Here is a 19,178-nt window from a genome sequence, read left to right as displayed (position 1 = left end):
GCAGGACGGAGCCCAGGGCTGCGTTCGCGCCCAGTATAAATCTGAATTTTAATTGACTTAACCTCACATCTGAACCTGAGGAGAAAACATCTGGGCCTGATGTGATTTTATTAAGTGCTGATTTCATCAGCGAAGGGGAAAAAAAATTCAAACCCAAAAAATCCCACAAGCGCTGACACACGCAGACGTTTATTGCACAAGCAAGTTGGTTTTGTGGGTTATTTTTTGCCCCTTTCTTCCTCTTTTTTTCCACCAAGCTCCTGTTCTTTCAGCTGCTCACAGTTTTTTCCAGGACAAATTTAGGCCTGGGTTGTGTCCTGCTTGTGTTTGGAAAGTCTGAGTAGCTTTGGCTGCGCTGCTGGGAGCGAGGAGAAAGGGTCTGACTGCGATTTAGAGACTGAGGGGTGGGCAGGAGTGATCCCCTGGGTTTGCCCCAAAAAGGATTTTAAATGGAGCGAGGATTTAAAATGGAATATTCCCAGTGCTCAACCCTCCCAGGGGCATTTCCCGGCTCCTACAGAGTCCCTGGTTGGTTTCCTATAGGTGACCCCACCGCGGTGACGCCGCTGCGGGTATCTCTGTGAACGCCGTGGCTTTGCCGCAAAGACGAAGAGGCGGCCGGTGCACGGTCCGTAATTACCAGCGCGAGGAGGTGAAGGCTGAAGGGCTTTTTAATTAGCAGCCAAAGGCAAAGGCAAGATGTGACAGCGGGGAAGCTGAAGTCAGCAAAGCCAAGGTGGAAATAAGAGGCTGGTTTTTACCGGGGTGGGTAATTAAGCGCCGGCACGAGGCGTGAGGAATTGCTGTCTTTCGAGGGCCTTAAATCACGGAGAGGAGACACTTTGTGCTCTCTCGGTCCCGCTCCGGCTGCATGGGCTGGAATCCCAGTGCAGGAACGTTCCTAATGAGCCCGGTGGGGATTTTTGGGGGGAAAAAAGGGCTTTTTTCCCACCTGACCTAAAACCGGCTGGGCCGCCCTCCTCCTGGCGTGTGCTGTGTCTTGTGCAAACATCCCGTTGCATTTCTTTCACCGGGGTTTATTAAGATCTTCTGCCCACATGGGGATGGCTCCTCGGGAGACAAAACACCCGGCGCACCCACCCTGCGAGAGGAAAAAGATGATTATTTGCAAAATTTGGGGAAAAAAGCCGGGCCGGAGTGGCGCCCCTTGGCTATAACAGCTCCTAACGCTTTCACCGGCGACTGAGAAATCGGGATTTAAGCCAAACTCGCTCTCCTGCTACACATTGATTGCAAACAAAATAATCAGGGTGGCAGACGGAGGCGGATGCGCCAGCCAGAGGTTGTCGCCAGGAGCCGGGGGTTTGGGTGGGGGACAGCAGCAAAAAGTGATCCCCATTTGGGGCCGGTTGGAAAGCAGCTTGTGCTCATACCGATTGCTTGACACGGTCTTTCCTTTCCCCAAAATAAACAGGAACCGTCTGGAAAGCCCCTGAGCGGGGAGGAGAATCGCCCAGAATAAATAAATAGCCGTCGAGAGCCCGGGTTGAGTTCAGCCAGCCGGTCGTTTCCCGCTGCCGAGGATGGAGCTTGAAATGTCTTGGGCGGCGGGGGCAGGGAGAGAGCCAAAAATCCCAATTAATGGGAAAACCAATCCAAATTAATGCGATGAAATAGTCTCCTTGTGCGAGAGCCACAAAACACCCCCCGCACGATGAGCGATTTGAGTTGCAAACCCATTGAGGAGACACAGAAATCTTGGGTTCGTTTACGGCGCGAAACTGGAAGAAGCTTCAACATTTGTGCTTTTCGGGTTGTTTTTTAGCGCCCCAGCTGTTTTTGCCGTGGTTTCCCCATTCACCAGGCTCTCGTTTGAGCGCGGGGAATAAAGACACGGCAAGAGAAGCTCCATGTTCATCAGCATTATTAAGGCGATGAATTAAATATGAATTTTGTTTCAGGCTCAACTTCAAAACCACCGGGAGACCCGAGGCGCTCGTGTCGCATAAATGCTCGGCGTGTTCCTTAACGCGCCGCCTCGGCTCCCTTGGACATTGGCGTCGGGATAGGGAGGGATCGGGCGTTTATGGCGCTCGAAAAGCAGATTACGCCTCACCCCGGCCTTTTCTTGAGATGTACTTACATGTTTTTAGCCGACCAAGTCAGGGCTCCTGGGCACCGGGGCATTTTCTGCAGGGGAAGCGTCGTCTCCGAGGCCTTATTAATATTTCATGCCCTGACAGCGATATTTTGTGACTGACAGGCTGGAAGAAGCCGGACGGTTCTTTTATTTACTGGAAGAAAATTAAGAAAAACAGCTCTAAAATGTAGAAAATAGAAGAAAGGAACATCACTCACCTCCCGCAGCACCGGTGGGACCTCTCGGGCTCCTTCCTGGCTCCCAAACCATCACACAACGCCCCGGGTCATCGAGATGCTTTTCTCCTGCGAAGAATTTAAAAGCCTCGTGAGACTGGACGCATGAAAATAACCTGTGGCTGCCGAGGGGCAGCCGAGGCAGCACAAAGCTGTCATTATTGCTGGTTTAACGCGGACGCTCGGCCACGGCGGCCGACAGGCAGGATGCTGAGCTGTGGGCCCCCAAGTTTTCACGAAAAAATAGGGAGAAAAATGGGATTTAACCCCATCACTGCTGCTAAATAACATTAAAAAGTGGGTTTTTTTCCCCTCAAGAAGGCAACTACCGGCTTCGGCCAGTGATCCAAGGGGAAGTCATGCTTGACCAACCTCATTGGCTTTGATGAGGACATAACAAGATGGATGGATGATGGCAGAGCGGTGGACATGATCCACCTTGACCGGAGTGAGGCATTGACACAGTCCCCACAGCATCCTCACACTGAACTGAGGGAGTGCGGCTGGATGAGCGGGGAGTGAGGGGACTGCGAACTGGCTGAAGGGAAGAAGCCAGAGAGTCGTGGTCAATGGGCAGAGTCAAGTGAGGCCTGTATCCAGTGCAGTGCCGCAGGGGCAGTGCTGGGGCCGCTGTTATTCAATATATTCATCAGTGATTTGGACGAGGGAACAGAGTGACTGTCAGCAAGTTTGCTGGTGACACCGAGCTGGGAGCAGTGGTGACACTGGAAGCTGTGCTGCCATCAGAGACCTGGACAGGCTGGAGAGCTGGGCGGGAAACATTTAATGCAACAGAACAAGGGCAAGTGTAGAGTCTTGAATCTGGGCAGGAACAACCCCAGGTTCAGTGTAAGTTGGGGAACAACCTGTTAGAGAGCAGCGTAGGAGAAAGGGAGCTGGGGGTCCTGGGGACAGCAGGGTGACCATGAGCCAGCACTGGGCCCTTGTGGCCAGGAAGCCAATGGGACCTGGGGTGGGTTAGAAGGGGGTGGTCAGTAGGTCAGAGAGGTTCTCCTGCCCCTCTGCTCTGCCCTGGGGAGACCACACCTGGAATCTTGTGTCCAGCTGTGGCCCCTCAGTTCCAGCAGGACAGGGAACTGCTGCAGAGAGTCCAGCGCAGCCACCAAGATGCTGCAGGGAGTGGAGCATCTCCCATGTGAGGAAAGGCTGAGGGAGCTGAGGCTCTGGAGCTGGACAAGAGGACACTGAGGGGGGACTCATTGCTGGGGATCAAGATGGAAAGGGGCAGTGTCAGGAGGATGGAGCCAGGCTCTGCTGGTGACAACCAGGGACAGGACAAGGGGCAATGGGTGCAAACGGGAACACAGGAGGTTCCAGTGAAAGAGGAGAAGCAACTTGTTGGGGTGAGGGTGGCAGAGCCTGGCCCAGGCTGCCCAGGGGGTTGTGGAGTCTCCTTCTGTGCAGACATTCCAACCCGCCTGGACACCTTCCTGTGTAACCTCATCTGGGTGTTCCTGCTCCATGGGGGGATTGCACTGGATGAGCTTTCCAGGGCCCTTCAACCCCCGACATTCTGGGATTTTGTGATAATTTGATAATTTAGGGTAGGAGAAACCGTGAGCCTTGGGTCACCCCAGGGTGACAACTCGGGGTCCCGCTGCACATGGGAGACACTCGGGGTGTCCTGGAAAAGCGAGAAGGTTTTTTTGTTCAGAAAACTGACTTTCCTCTGCATCTTTACGAGGGAAATATTTTAATTTGTGCGTTTCGGAGAATAAATAAAGACAGAGCCGGGGATTTCTCAGAGAATTTTATTATAGTGAAAAAGGAACAATAACAAAACTTGTGGATTATGATAAACAAACTATCTCGGCTCAGTCCGATTCACTGAATCGAGTACAAAGCGCACGGGTTTTATCTCTCCTGCAAAAGAGGAAAGAAGAGGGAGGTTAAAGCACCTTTACAGGCGAGGAAGCCGCTTGTGCTCCGTCCAAACTTCGCTTTTAAAGGCAAAAACGCAGCACCGGGTGAAGCGACACACTCCAGGTTGGAACAAATCGCCGCCTTTCCCTCCAGAGCAGGTTCCTGGTTTCCATTCCTGCTTTCTGGCCATGAAATGAAGATGAAATCAGGTGGGGATGGCTGCACTATCTGCTGCGGAGCGGCTTGGCGAACACTGGCTCCATGAGGTGGTAAATCAGCAGCAGGAACAGGCAGCCGAGGAGAACCAGGCTCATCACGGCCAGGAGGATGAAGCGGCCGATGAAGAAGGTGTCCACGATCTGCAAGAGAAAAGAAACACACACGTTGCAGGCTGGAGGGAGCACACGACGCCCTGGAAATGAGGATTGTCCCAGATCGGCCCAGCAGGAAAAGCTTTGGGGTTCTCCTGGATTTGGTCCCCTCGGTTCCCATGACATGGGTGTGTGGCAGATGCTTGCAAGAAGAATCGCTTTGCCCTGAAAAATGCCGCTAATGCGGAGGAGAAGAGCAGCACTGGCACAAAAGCCCCACAGCGGCTGCAAGGACTGCGCACATTCCTCCCTTTTAGAAGCAAAACGGGGCGGGGGGGAATTAAAAAATATATATATGGCAGCAATGCAAGACACAAGGAGGAGAAGGTCGGTTACAAAATGATCCTCTTGGCTCCCGAGACGACCCCGGCGCTCGGTTTTATAAACCACATTAGCACACGCTCGGCCCCGGCGCTGCCGCGGGAAGAGTCTCTGGTGAGCGCCGCGCCGGCTCCTTCCGCACGCTTCCCTTTTTAATTAGCCAATTAGCAGAGTTTCAGCGCGGAAAGCCCAGGTCATGTATTATTGATAGGCAGGGCAGGGCCAGTCCAATTGAAGATCCAAAAAAAGAAGAATAAAATAAAATAAGCTTTAAATTTCTGTTGGCCTCCCAGGCGCCAACGCGCTGCTCTTCACCTCGCTCCCAACCTTGAGGTGCCACGCAAGGCAGGGAAAATAAGAAGTACAAGGATGTTTAGGAGGGATTTACACAGATCAAGGTCTAGCAGAGCAATAATTAATGTGCATTAATAATAGAACAGAGGAAAAGGCACCTAAACTGCCACAAAACTTTGTGGGTTCAAAGCTCAAAGAGCTCTGGGAAAGCCTGAGGTGGCGGCGATGGCGTGTGACCCGAAACTGGGGAGACCCCCACACCTGAAAATAGAGATGTCTGAAAATAGAGATGTTAGACAACCGAGAAAAGAGCTGAAGAGCCGTTACTGAGCTTTAAAATAGAAAATGGAGCTGGGGGAAAGCGAAACGCTGCAGAATTGGAGGAAGATGGTGGGAGTGGAGCCAGGACTGGCTGAGCGAGGGAGAAGCTGCTGCTCAGAGGGATAAAGGCCCCACAGCGATTAATGGATGGAGCTCCGGGAGGTGGGAGAACGGGAGCTGAACTCCCTGGGTCGTGGATAATGGTGGGGAAATACGGGAAAGGTCCATCCCCAGGGACTCAGCGCAGCCATTGCGGGACCTTCCTGAGGTAAAAGTCCAACCTCGGGACTTCGAGGTGGCATTTGGGGCTCATCCCTGAGGTAAAGTCCCACACCTGGGTCACATCCCTGAGGGAAAGGTCCATCCCCAGGGTCTTGGGGAGGCATTTGGGGCTCAATCCTGAGGGAAAAAGCCCATCCCTGGGTCACATCCTGAGGTAAATGCCCATCCCTGGGGCCTCGGGGCAGCATTTGGGACCCTTCCCTGAGGCAAAGGGCACAACCCCATGAACTTGGGGTGGCATTTGAGGCCAAGTCCTGAGCCACATCCTGAGGTAAAGACCCATCCCTGGGGCCTCGGGGCAGCATTTGGGACCCATCCCTGAGGCAAAGGCACATCCTTGGGGACTTGGGGTAGCACTTGGGGCCATTCCTGAGGTAAAAGTCCATCCCCAGTGCCTCGGGGTGCCCGTGGGGTCACCAAATGTGGCGGCTGCACAACTGCTGAGCTCTGGAGCTGCCAATGCAGCAGTGACGGCTCTTTAGCACCTTCTGTATCCCCTGTCCCTCTGTCCCCTGTCTGGGGGATCCAGAGCAGCTCACGGCCATGGTTGGAGCCGACCGGGCACACATGGGGTCCCAACAAACCTCCTGGACACCTTCCTGTGTAACCTCATCTGGGTGTTCCTGCTCCGGGGGGGATTGCGCTGGGTGAGCTTTCCAGGGCCCTCCAACCTCTCACATATATTCTGGGATTGTGTGACTGTGTTGGCTTCTGGCATTTGCTTTTGGCATCTTGTTTGGTTTCAGTTCTGAATTAACGTTGGTTTAAGCTTATTATTTGCTTGGAGAAATGTTAGGGTGGCTCCACAACAAGGACCTTCCCCCCAAAGCCTCTGGGCATCCAGAGGCCAATCCCTGATGTAAATGCCCATAATGCCCATCCCTGGGGTCTCGGGGCGGCATTTTGAGGCCAACTCCTGAGACAAAGGGCCCAACCCTGGGGCATCTGGGCACACATGGGGCCCAAACTTGAGTTAACTGCCCATCCCTGGGGGCTCAGGGTGACATTTGGGGCCCAAACTTGAGTTAAATGCCCATCCCTGGGACCTCAAGGTGACATTTGGGGCCCAATCCTGAGTTAAATGCCCATCCCTGGGACCTCAGGGTGACATTTGGGGCCCAATCCTGAGTTAACTGCCCATCCCTGGGACCTCAGGGTGACATCTGAGGCCCAATCCTGAGTTAAATGCCCGTCCCTGGGACCTCAGGGTGACATCTGGGGCCCAATCCTGAGTTAAATGCCCATCCCTGGGACCTCAGGGTGACATCTGGGGCCCAATCCTGATGTAAAGGGCCCAAACCTGAGTTAAATGCCCATCCCTGGGGGCTCAGGGTGACATTTGGGGCCCAATCCTGAGTTAAATGCCCATCCCTGGGACCTCAGGGTGACATCTGGGGCCCAATCCTGATGTAAAGGGCCCAATCCTGAGTTAAATACCCATCCCTGGGACCTCAGGGTGACATTTGGCGCCCAATCCTGAGTTAAATGCCCATCCCCAGGACTTTGGGGCGGCACTCGGGGCTCACCCCCGAGCTAACGGGCCCATCCCCGGGCCCTTCCCCGCGGTCCCGTCCCGCCGCGCCCGGGCCTGCCTGGCCAGGCCGCCCCCGGCCTCACCTCCTCGGCGGCAGCCGCGGCCGGTCGCTCGTCCTCCCGGGGGAAGAGCAGCAGCGCGGCGCTGAGCGCGGCGGCTCCCAGCGCCACCGGCACCACGGCCAACCTGCAGGAGGGGAGCGGGGCGGGCTCAGCACCGGGCCCGGCCTCAACCCTCCTTCCTCCCACCCCCGGTGCTCACCGGGCCCGGCCGGAAGCGCGGAGCAGCCCCAGGCAGAGCAGCAGCGCCAGGCCCCAGAGCAGCTGCAGCGCCAGCACCCCCGGCCCCACTCCCAGCGCCGTGACCGCCATGCTGCCCCCCTGCCCTGCCGCTTCCCCCTAGCAACCGCAACGCGCCGCGGCGGCACAGCCAATCAGCGCCGCGCGTGGCGCAACCGAAGCTTTCTATTGGGTGGAGGGGTGGGTGGAGGGGGCATGGCCGCGGGGTTTTCCCGCGCCGCGGGAAGCTGGGGCGCGCCACTGGGGTCACAGAGTCACAGAATGGTTGGGGTGGGAATCACAGAATCATTGTAGTTGGAAGGGACTGCTTGAGGTCATCCATTCCAACCCACCTGCTGCAGCAGCTACACCGAGAGTAGATCACACAGGAAGGTGTCCAGGCGGGTTTGAATGTCTGTAGAGAATGAGACTCCGCAACCTCTGTAGGAAACTCTTACCTTGCCAATAGAATAGACCTAGGCAGGACTTCTCAGCAAAGCAGATTTTAATAATGATTTTGCAAGACCGGCTGTTCTACCTAAAGGTCGGCACACATAATAGGCAAAAAGTCCCTGCTTATGTCCCCCCAAAATCCCGGCCCCAGATTCCCTCCCCTGTTCCCCACTGGTTGGTGCTGCAGGGTTTACAGACCACCTGACACCTGCCTCAGTTTACCTGTCTCATTCATCTAATTCTAACAACCCTCTCTCCTTATTGATTCATTTAAAATATGGATTCCTGGCTCTTCGACTACCCTTCCCTCTAGCTTAACTTTTTAAACTTTTAAATACAGTAATCAGTTTGCATTCCAGGATTAGTTCAAAGACACTTTGTTTGGCTCCTTACAAGCCTGTTCCAGGGCTCTGGCACCCTCAAAGTAAAGAAGTTTCTTGTCATTTTCAAATGGAACCTCCTGTGCTTCAGTCTGTGCCCGTTGCCCGTCATCCCATTGTTGGGCACCACTGAAAGGAGACTGGTCCATCCTCTTGACACCCACCCTGGAGATATTTATAAAGACTGATCAGATCCCTCTCAGCTTCTCCAGGATGAACAGCCCCAGCTCTCCCAGTCTCTCCTCATAAGATCCTCCAGACCTCTTATCATCTTTGTAGCCCCTGCTGGACTCTCCCCAGTAACTCCTCGTCCTTCTTAAACTGGGGAGCCCAGATCTGGATGCAGAATCCAGATGCGGCCTCGCCAGGGCACGGTGGTCCTGATCCTGATCCTGGTCCTGATCCTGATCGTGGTCCTCAGGGAGCTCACAGGACCCTCATCCAGTCACTGTCCCTCCCTCAAAATATTTGGGGCCAAACCCAGGTGGATTTGGCTAACATAAGCACGGCTGTACTCTGCAGGGTTTCGCACTGCTGTGGAGCAGCCACGCTGGGGCTCGAGGGCCTCCGAGCCAAGCCCAGGTGTTTTGTCAATGCATTGAGCATCTTTTAATACTTTTAATAAAAGGACAAGAGGAATTTCCATTTTAAAGGCACTTTTCTGCCTGTGTTTAAGTCGTATTTCTTCCCCATCAGCCTCTGACGGGTGTGGTCTGATGGGTGATTTTATACTGGTCCTAACGACTTGTCTACCACTTAACCTGAAAAAACAAATACGTTCATATACTCAGTTTTCCCTCTCTGCTACCTGCAGCCTGATGATGCTTCTCATGAAACGTCACACAACGCCTGTTTCCTTTCTGTCGCCGCTTTTAATGGGAGGAATAAAGCGGCGATTAATTAAGCCGTGCACCGCATCCACCTGCCTTCTCCTGCGCCGGAGTCGAAGCTGCCGCCGTGACACCAACTGGTTGGGCCAGCAGAGCACGAACCGTCCCCAGCACCGTCCCTGGCACCGCGAAGGAGCCGCCTGCCAACATATTCACAGCGTATGTTTGATTACAAACTCCTTCCTGCGCTGTCTCGTGCCGTTAATCCCACCGCAGAGTATTTTTCCTCTCTGCAGGCTCTCTGCGATGTCCGTCTTCACCATCGTTTTCCTGACACAAAGGGTTCATTTGGACACAAATAATTCGGATGGTCACAATTTGAAGGGTGTTTCGTGGCCACGGGTTTTCCCAAAAAGATGACAAAGAAGTCGTGATGTTTCTGGGATAAAATGGGCTCGGTAGAGAGATGCAATTAGCGCCGAGGCTAATTAAACACTTGGCCCAGGGGGATGGAGAGGTCACCTCATTTCAAAGGCTGCAAGGATCAGATGGATCAAAGCACTTTTGTAAGACACCACAGGAGGATCAGCCCCCCAAAATGGGGCAGGTTTGGGTCAAAACAACCTTTTCTTGCATGAAAAACCACAGATCCACCATTCTGAGCTCATCCCAGTGGCCAAAATGACCAACGTGGTCTAATATCAAATATTAAATGATTGAATTCTTGGTGGTGGAGTTGGAAGTGCCGAGGGAGCCGATTTAAAACTCTTTGCACAGTCGTAAACTCAGTTTTACGGCTGGAGCTCCCGGCCGCTCCCATGTTAGAATTAAAAAGAAACAGGCGGCGTCGCAAGCACGAAAATATTCTGCTCCCCATTTAAAAAGCGGCGAATTGCTAAATATTTTTATTAGCGGCAAATTTGCAGCTTGCTGGAACTAATTTCACGCCCGGTAGATATGGAGCTTAAGCTGGGGATGGCGTTAAATTACTCCATTGTAACGAGGTTCCAGCCTCGCGTTGGGGACGGTGCTGGGGGGGGACCTAGCTGGGGACCCCTCTTTTGGGGTGACTTTTTGTGGTTTTGGGGATGGCCAAAACTCGTGGTGTTGGTGTGAATCCATCGTTTCCCCTCTGAGGTGCAATAGGAACCGCCAAGCGCCTTCGTTTGCATCAATTTGCTTACGAAACCAGCGCACGAGTGGGATGGTCGCTGGGATATTTCAGTGATTATATGCGATATTCAAGGTTTAGTTGATTTTAAAATTGATTTTAATGGATGTAATTGACTTTTTTATCTAGGATATCCCAGTTTTAATTGATTGAAGAGATGGGTGAGGCAGGCAGGGCTGGATCCCCGAGCGCTGCTCGTGCTCCGTGCTCGTTAGTCCCATTTCTTCTTCGTCAGATGAAGTTTTGATGCCTTGGAGATGGTTTTCCAGCCCAAATCCCTCCTGCCGAACTGGGAACTGCCCCGTTTAACCCACTGGGAAAAACCATCCCATTGGGGTTTGCCCGGATACAAACTGGGACAGGTGCAGGGACGGGATCGGAGGACGTGGAGCCCGAGAAAGCAAAGCCAAGGCATCGAGAGGATCCGATTACCCTCTATAAATACCTCCGTGCGGGTAAACAAGAGCTATTTAAATCCTCCTGTCGCTTTCTGTGCTGGAAATATGGTTAAATAGTTCCTCCCAACTTCTCGGAGGATGTGAAGGTTTGGGAAGCGCTACGTTTCCCTTTTCTGAAGAGAAATCCATAAGAAAAGAAAGTTAGATGCAGAAAGGCTTCATCTCCTATTTTGTTTTTCCATCCATCCACAAATAAATAATGAAGTTGGAGTTGAGGAGAAACACCTGAGCGGGGAGGTCATGAAGTCCCCGTGGTGAAGTCCCTGAGTGGTGGGTTGATCTCCATTCTTGGGTTGTCCACACAGGAGAAACACCGGAGCGGGGAGGTCATGTAGTCCCCATGGTGAAGTCCCTATGGTGAAGTCCCCATGGTGAAGTCCCCGAGTGCTGGGTTGATCTCCATCCTTGGGTAGTCCACACGTGGTAGGACGTGGCCATGAGTTAACCAAGCACCTTGGTGGATGGATACACAAGATCATCCCTTTTCCCAGCGACCAGTCGTTGTCGCTCTCACAGGAGCACAATTCTGATTATCAGATAAGAAACGAGGGTGTGAGACCACAAACAACATTCAAAAAGATCATAAAACAGGACATGAAGGCACTTTGAAAATGATCAAAGAAAATATCTCAGCCCAGCGAGAGGAAACGTCTCTAAAAATTTTAATTCAGTCCAGCAAATTTGTAGATCGCTACAAATAATAAAACCTTTGGATACTTGGCTCTCTGAAAGGATTTCCCTAAAAACCTACAAAAAAAGGTCCTATTGTCATCTTCTGGGGACGTTCAGATGTCATCACACCCACACATGGTGACGTTTCCCTGGGGTCAAAACTCCCGGGTGATATCGTGACAAAATCTGGTCCGGCCAAGGAGAGGAACCACCGGGGAGGCTGAAATGGGGTCGGTGCAGCTGGTGCAAGTGACGGGGTGGAGGCGAAGCTCAAGGACGGAGCGAAAGGACTGGTGGAAAATGGGAATGAAAAGGGTGAGAAGAGGTAAGAACAGGGCCTGGGAGATGCAGGAAATTATCATTTGCTTTAATAGCGGGATTCCCAAAGGTGCCGAAGTCCGTGGTGGGATGTTTCTCCAAGAAACTTCGATGTTTCTGCAAGAAATGTGATTTCTCATCAATCTTATCCTGAGAAGACCATCAATTTGGGACCTTCTGATGTGAATGCGTCTGGAAATCTCTCGTGTCAACCTCTTCCCCCTTCCAACCCCAGAGTTTTTTGGCAGGTCGTCGCTAATGAAACCCCCAGCGCTTCACGTTAAGTGGCTCCTCATCATTAGTTTTTTTGGTATCCGTAACAGCATTAATCACCGGCCGCTCATTAGACTTTAATGTGCCCGTAATATGTTCATCTGCGGTGATTCCATCGCAACCACGTGGTTGATCATGGCTCTATATGTTCATCTGCGGTGATTCCATCGCAACCACGTGGTTGATCATGGCTCTTTATTGGAAAGGATCGGTTGACAGGCACTGATCATCCACCATGGGACACTGCGTGGCCGTGAGTACCCAATATCTCCCCAAATGACCCAAAATTGTGTGGCGTGAGCGCGGCCACCAAAACTTTATGGTTTTTTTGGCAACTGAGCCTGTTTGCAGTTTTAATTCTGGTTTTATTCTCCGCTTCTCACAACACCTTTGCTCTCACCCTTCTCCATTTGCCATCTATTGGTGTTTTCCCCAGGCTCCCCAGGTGGCAGGTTGGAAATGATGCAGCCTCTGTTGGTCTTCCTCCAAAAACCACGGTGCTGCCCTTAAGATGTTGTGGAGCATGTGGAATGTGGCTTTTTTAGCCCCAAATTCAACTTTGGATTTTTGCACAACAGGGAAAATTTCTTGGAGAAACATCGAAGTTTTCTCTTCTCACCCTTTTCATTCCCATTTTCCACCAGTCCTTTCGCTCCGTCCTTGAGCTTCGCCTCCACCCCGTCACTTGCACCAGCTGCACCGACCCAATTTCAGCCTCTCCAGTGGTTCCTCTCCTTGGCCGGACCAGATTTTGTCACGATATCACCCGTGAGTTTTGACCCCGGGGGAAACGTCACCATGTGTGGGTGTGATGACATCTGAACGTCCCCAGAAGACGACGATAGGACCTTTTTTTGTAGGTTTTTAGGGAAATCCGTGCAGAGAGCCAAGTATCCAAAGGTTTTATTATTTGTAGCAATCTACAAATTTGCTGGACTGGATTAAAATTTTTAGAGACGTTTCCTCTCGCTGGGCTGAGATATTTTCTTTTATCATTTTCAAAGTGCCTTCATGTCCTGTTTTATGATCTTTTTGAATGTTGTTTGAGGTCTCACACCCTCGTTTCCCATCTGATAATCGGAATTGTGCTCCTGTGAGAGTGATCGATCGGTGGGAAAAGGGATGATCTTGTGTATCCATCCACCAAGGTGCTTGATCAACTCATGGCCACGTCCTACCACGTGTGGACAACCCAAGGATGGAGATCAACCCAGCGCTCGGGGACTTGACTTCACCACGGGGACTTCATGACCTCCCTGCTCAGGTGTTTCTCCTCAACTCCAACCTCATTATTTATTTGTGGATGAGTGGAAGAACAAAATAGGAGATGAATCCTTTCTGCTGCGTTGTGGCTTGGTGGTCCTTCCAAAACCACCTTCTCCAAGGGCGTTGTTTTATTTCAGGTTTTGCCTTCGGACCTGGGGAACTTTGCGTCCCAAAGGATGTGAAAATTGATTCCCAAAGGATGAATTAGACTTATTTTGCTCTTTTTATTGCCTGTGGGTTTGTTTTGTGGCTCTTTGGCTTCCTCAGGCCCCTGAGATAACTCCAGGAGCCAATTGTATGAATGGCATTTGAGATCCTTTTGGGTCACCTGTGGAAAAAGAAGCAGCATGAAAAGGCGGCGAATCAAACCCTTTGAGAGCTGTAAAAAGCACAATTCAACCCCACAAACTTCTCGAGATGTAATTTCAGGCAAGATCAAAGATGCCATCGACCTACAGAAGGAAAACCACTCAAAATTCAACGTTTCTAGTCCAGCCGTCTCCGCGCTTCGGGGACCCGGGATTGAATTTATTGCTAAATAAAACAAATAAGTTGGTGTTTAAATCTGCATACTCGTCAGCAAATTAGCAGAGCTCCCTCGTTATGATGGCTGCTTCTCAATTTGCATCGTTAAGGAGTTGTGACCATCTCTCCGCCGACATCCCCTTCTTTTTACAAGGTGTTTTAGGATTATTTCCATTTCTTTTATTCCCCTATCTCAACTGGCCGCCAAAAACAGACCCCGAAGCTCTTTAAGTCACTTTAAACATCCAAATCCTCTTTTTAAATACAACTTTTAGCCCTGGAAACGCCTGCGAAAGGCTCAGTTGATGTGGCGCCCACAGAAACTTCACGTAGAACCATTATTACATCTCGACATTAAATATTTTAAAGGAGGAAGGTGGCCAAAACTCATCAAAATTCATCTAATCTGCCATTTATTCTGCATTTTTCCTCTGAAAGGACCCCAAAATATCACCATTAACAGGGGAGAAATTCCATTTTCTCGGGTGTTTTCCCACTCATTCCCGGCTCGACAACAGGGAAAAACCCTTTTATTGTTGGCTTTACCTTCTTTATTATCAATCCTGCACGAGAAATCAACTTTAATCACCTCCGGGGTTATCGGCCCATCCCGGCATTGATTGTTTATTCTTAATACATCCCAGATTAGCAAAAAAGCCTTGAATTATATCATTCCATCGATTTATCTATCAATAGTTGTCAAATCTGTGTGGCGTTCCTTGCATTCATTTGTGTGCCTGAGACGATTTTAATCGCCCAACAACCGCGCTGTGGCCTCGGTGCCATAAATCGCTTTGGGTCCACTCTTCTTATTCCCAGGAAAATCATGTGCGGAGGTAAAACTAAATCTATTTAAGCAGAGGAGTTGACCTGGGGAGATTTGAAGTCCCATAAATGGGGAGAAATGAGATTTAGTAGAGATATAAATAGTTCCAATTTGCCTGAGCTGGGACAGTTTGGAGCAGCACCCGATTAAGTCCTAAATTCTATTTAAAAATCCCTTTTTAGCATCTTTCTACTCCCAAGTGTGTCGGACGGAGCGAACCTACAATTTTATGTGGTGCTTAAGCCAGGCTCGGCCGCAAAGCTCAGCCTTAAGAGCCCAGCCTAAAACCCCGTCTTGTTTCTAACATCTCTCCTTTAATAATTTACTCGCCTTGGCCTTTATGTGTTTTCAGCGCATCCCGGCGCAGTTTTCTCCGAGCGACCCGACACGAGCAACAACGCGATCTTGGAAGGAGGGTTGAATTATTTATGGAGGAGCAGCCGAACGCCGCAGACTAAACCGCTCGATTTGCTGTCGTTTGTTTTCTCCTGTTATGTAAAATATGTAAATATTCCTGGTTATCCACGGCGCCGCGCTTGCCAAATGGTGAATATGGAGCAAACTCGCTCCGAGCGCTCGGCGCTTTAGCAAAGGATCCGGCTTCAGGATCTGGTGGTCCTGGATGTGGAAGAGGAGCCAGTTCAGCTGGGAAATTAGGTGTCTGGCTTTTAACAAGAGATGATAATTAACCCCTGGAAAAGCCGCTGCGGGAAGAAGCAGCTTTGACGTTTGTGGAGGAAAAATCCACGTCCAAGCGCTTTTCCTGGAGGAAAAAATGTTCCGAAAACAGAAGAGGAGTCGGTTTGACCGTCCGGAGGGGAATGAGGTGACTTGAGGTGCTCAAGGATGAATTTGGGGTGCTCGAGGGGTGAACTTGGGATGCTTGAGGATTGAAAACAGGGTGTCTGAGGAAGGAACTTGGGATGTTCGAGGAGTGAACTTGGGGATGCTTGAGGAATAAGGGATGCTCGAGCGAACTTGGGGTGCTCAGAGATGAACTTGGGATGCTTGAGGGATGAACTTGAGATACTCAAAGAAAGAACTTGCGGTACTCAAGGAGTGAACTTGGGATGCTCAAAAATGGGGTATCTGAGGAATGGATTTTGGATATCTGAGGGATGAACTTGGGATGTTCAAAGAGCAACCTCGGGGTGCTTAAGGAATGAACTTGGGATGCTTGAGGGATGAACTTGGGATGCTTGAGGAGCAAACATGGGATGCTTGAGGAGCAAACATGGGACACTCAAGGAAAGATCTGAGGATACTCAAGGGATGAACTTGGGATGCTCAAGGATGAACTTGGGATTTTCAAGGTGCAAACATGGGATGCTTGAGGAATTAACTTGGGATGCTCAAGGACTGAACTCGGGATACTTGAGGAGTGAACTTGGGATGCCTGAGGAGCAGACGTGGGATGCTCAAGAGTTGAACTTGGGCTGCTCAAGGAATGAACTCGAGTTACTCAAGGAATGAACTCAGGATGCTCCAGGAATGAACTTGGGATGCTCAAGGAGAGAATGTGGGATGCTCAAGGAATGAGGGATAGCTGAGTGAACTCGGGATGCTAAAGGTGCAAACATGGGATGCTTGTGGAATTGAGATGCTCGAGGGATGAACTTGGGATGCTTGAGGAGCGAACATGGGATGCTCAGGGAGTAAATTTGGGATGCTTGAGGAACGAAGGATGCTTGAGCGAACTGGGGATGCTCAAGGAATGAACTTGGGTATTCGAAGGGTGAATTTGGGATGCTCAGGGAATGACCTTGGGGTGCTCGAGGGGTGAACTTGGGGTTCTTGCTGTAGAAGACCCAGAATCAGGAGTACCCTCAGACATGGAGCACTCGGGTGGTTTTGGCCACGACCCGAAATATTTTTTATGGGGTGGATTTTTGGAGCTGAGCGGGTAGGAGGGTTTTAAATTAAAAAGGGGGCTTTGCAAACCGCCACTGGCCCAGTGCTCCCGTGTTCCCAGTGTTCCCAGTGCTCCCAGTGTTCCCAATGCTCCCAGTGCTCCCAGTGTTCCCAGTGCCCCCAGTGTTCCCAGTGCCCCCAGTGTTCCCAATGCTCCCAGTGCTCCCAGTGTTCCCAGTGCCCCCAGTGTTCCCAGTGCCCCCAGTGTTCCCAGTGCTCCCGTGTTCCCAGTGCTCCCAGTGCCCCCAGTGCCCCCAGGGCTCCCAGTGCCCCCATTGCTCCCAGTGCTCCCAGTGTTCCCAGTGCCCCCAGTGTTCCCAGGACTCCCAGGGCTTCCAGTGCCCCCAGAGCTCCCAGTGCCCCCAGAGCTCCCAGTGCCCCCAGTTCCCCCAGTGCCCCCAGTGCTCCCAGTTCACCCAGTGCCCCCAGTGCCCCCAGTGCTCCCAGTGCCCCCAGTGCTCCCAGTGTCCCCAGTGCACCCAGTGCCTGCACTTCCCCCAAAGCTCCCAGTGCTCCCAGTTCCCCCAGTGCCCCCAGTTCCCCCATTGCTCCCAGTATTCTCAGTGCCAGCAGCGTTCCCAGTGCTCCCAGTTCCCCCAGTGTTCCCAGTGCCCCCAGTGCCCCCAGTGTTCCCAGTGCCCCCAGTGCCCCCAATGCCCCCAGTGCTCCCAGTGCACGCAGTTCCCCCAGTGTCCCCAGTGCCCCCAGTGCTCCCAGTGCTCCCAGTGTCCCCATTGCCCCCAGCATTCTCAGTGCCCGCAGTGTTCCCAGTGCAGGAAGCGCCTGGGTGGAATTTTTGGGGTGCCCTAAATTTAAGGGGGGAGGGGGAGGGGGGGATCTGTGGGTGTAGTGTGGAGGGTCGAAGGTCACTGGGTTGGCTCTGAATGTGGCTTGCGGAGGGGAACATGTGTTGGGGGGGCAAATTTTGGGGGGGTCTGAGTGGTGCCCTGGGGGGGACCCAAGTGCTGGGGGGACTCATTTGGGGGTGTTGGGGGGGGAGGAAAAAAAGGATGGAGGTAAATGTTTGGAGGCAAATGCTGCTCTGGGGGGGCAAATGTGTTTGGGGGGCAAATATGGATGAGGGGTGAATGTCTGGGCAGCGAATGCTGCTGTGGGGGGGCAAATATGGATGGGATAAGTGTTGGGGGGGCAAATGGTGCTTTGGGGGGCAAACGTGTTTGAGGGGACAAATTTTGGGGGCAGGGGGGGTAAATGTTTGGGGGGCCCTGAATGGTGCCTCAGGGGCACCCAGGTGCTTGGGGGTGTAGATGCTGATCTGGGGGGCAAATGTGTTTGGGGGGGCAAATGTTTGGGGGTGGCAAATATTAGGAGGGTCTGAGTGATGTTCCAGGAGGGACCCAGGTTGCTGGGGGGGCACATTTTGGGGTGTTCGGGGGGATGCAAATAGGGATGGAGGTAAATGTTTGGGGGCAAATGCTGTGCTGGGGGGGGCAAATGTGATTGGGGGGCAAATTTTGGAGGGGGCAAATATCAGGGGGTATCTGAGTGGTGCTGTGGAGGACACCCAAGTGCTGGGGGGGTCCCATTGGGAATGTCTGGGGGGTAAAATATGAATCGGGGGTGAATGCTTGGGGGGCACCTGCTGCTCTGGGGGGCAAATGTGTTGGAGGGGGCAAATGTTTGGGCGTGGTAAATATTAGGGGGGGTCTGCGTGATGCCTCAGGAGGGACCCAGGTGCTGGGGGGGCCCATTTGGGGGTATCTGAGGGGGGGGGTAAATAGGAATCCAGGTAAATGTTTGGGGGCAAATGGTGCTTTGGGGGGCAAATGTGATTGGGGGGCAAATTTTGGAGGGGGCAAATAATAAGGGGGGGTCTGAGTGGTGACCCGGGGGACAGCCAAGTGCTGGTGGGGCCCATTTGGGGGTACCCGGGGGGGTCTCAGCACCCTTTGGGGGATTCAGGACCGCACGGGGGGTGCGGGCGAAGCGCCGGCCAGCAGGGGGCGCTGCGCTGAGGCGGCGAGGGGGCGTGTCCAGGGGGCGTGTCCGTGGCGGGAGGGGGCGCGTATTAGCGGCCGGAGGGGCGTGTCCTGGCGGCGGGGGCGTGTCCCGTTGGGGGCGTGGCTGGCGGCGGGAGGGGCGTGTCCTGGCGGCGGGGGCGTGCCCCGGCGGCGGGGCGGGGCGGGGCGTGTCGGCGGCGGCGCGGCGGGGCCGGGCGGGCGGGCGGCGAAGCGGCGGCCGCGCTGTCAGGCCGGTGTCGGTGTGATGAAGATTGGCGGGCAGGTAGGGCTGTCACTCACCGGCGGGGCCGCCGCGCGGGGGCGGGCGGAGCCGCGCCGAGCGCCGCGGACAAAGCGGCCGGGCCGGCGGGGCACGTGTGGCGGTGGCGGGGACACCCCCCATCCCTCCCCTCTCCCGTCTCCATCCCCTTCGGTGCGGGAAGTAACTTGCGGTTCCCCGCCCGGTGCGGGAGCGCGGGCCGCGGTTGCAGCGTGTGTGTGTGTCCGGTGTC

General features: G+C 53.0%; 1 protein-coding gene across 1 annotated transcript; it reads right to left on the bottom strand.

Annotated features, from left to right (window-relative positions):
* Window positions 1-4,445: 4,445 nt before the first annotated feature.
* On the bottom strand, window positions 4,446-7,715 carry TMEM218 (transmembrane protein 218; the record flags this gene model as incomplete). Its single annotated transcript, XM_080357974.1, has 3 exons — window positions 4,446-4,580; window positions 7,428-7,530; window positions 7,606-7,715. The coding sequence occupies 3 exons, from the start codon at window positions 7,713-7,715 to the stop codon at window positions 4,446-4,448; spliced, it is 348 nt and encodes a 115-aa protein (XP_080214100.1).
* Window positions 7,716-19,178: the final 11,463 nt, after the last annotated feature.

This window comes from Nesoenas mayeri, assembly GCF_963082525.1.
Source record: "Nesoenas mayeri genome assembly, chromosome: 22".
Lineage (NCBI taxonomy): Eukaryota > Metazoa > Chordata > Aves > Columbiformes > Columbidae > Nesoenas > Nesoenas mayeri.
The sequence above is the reverse complement of the archived record's forward strand: the minus strand, read 5'-3'. Positions and strand labels throughout refer to the sequence as shown.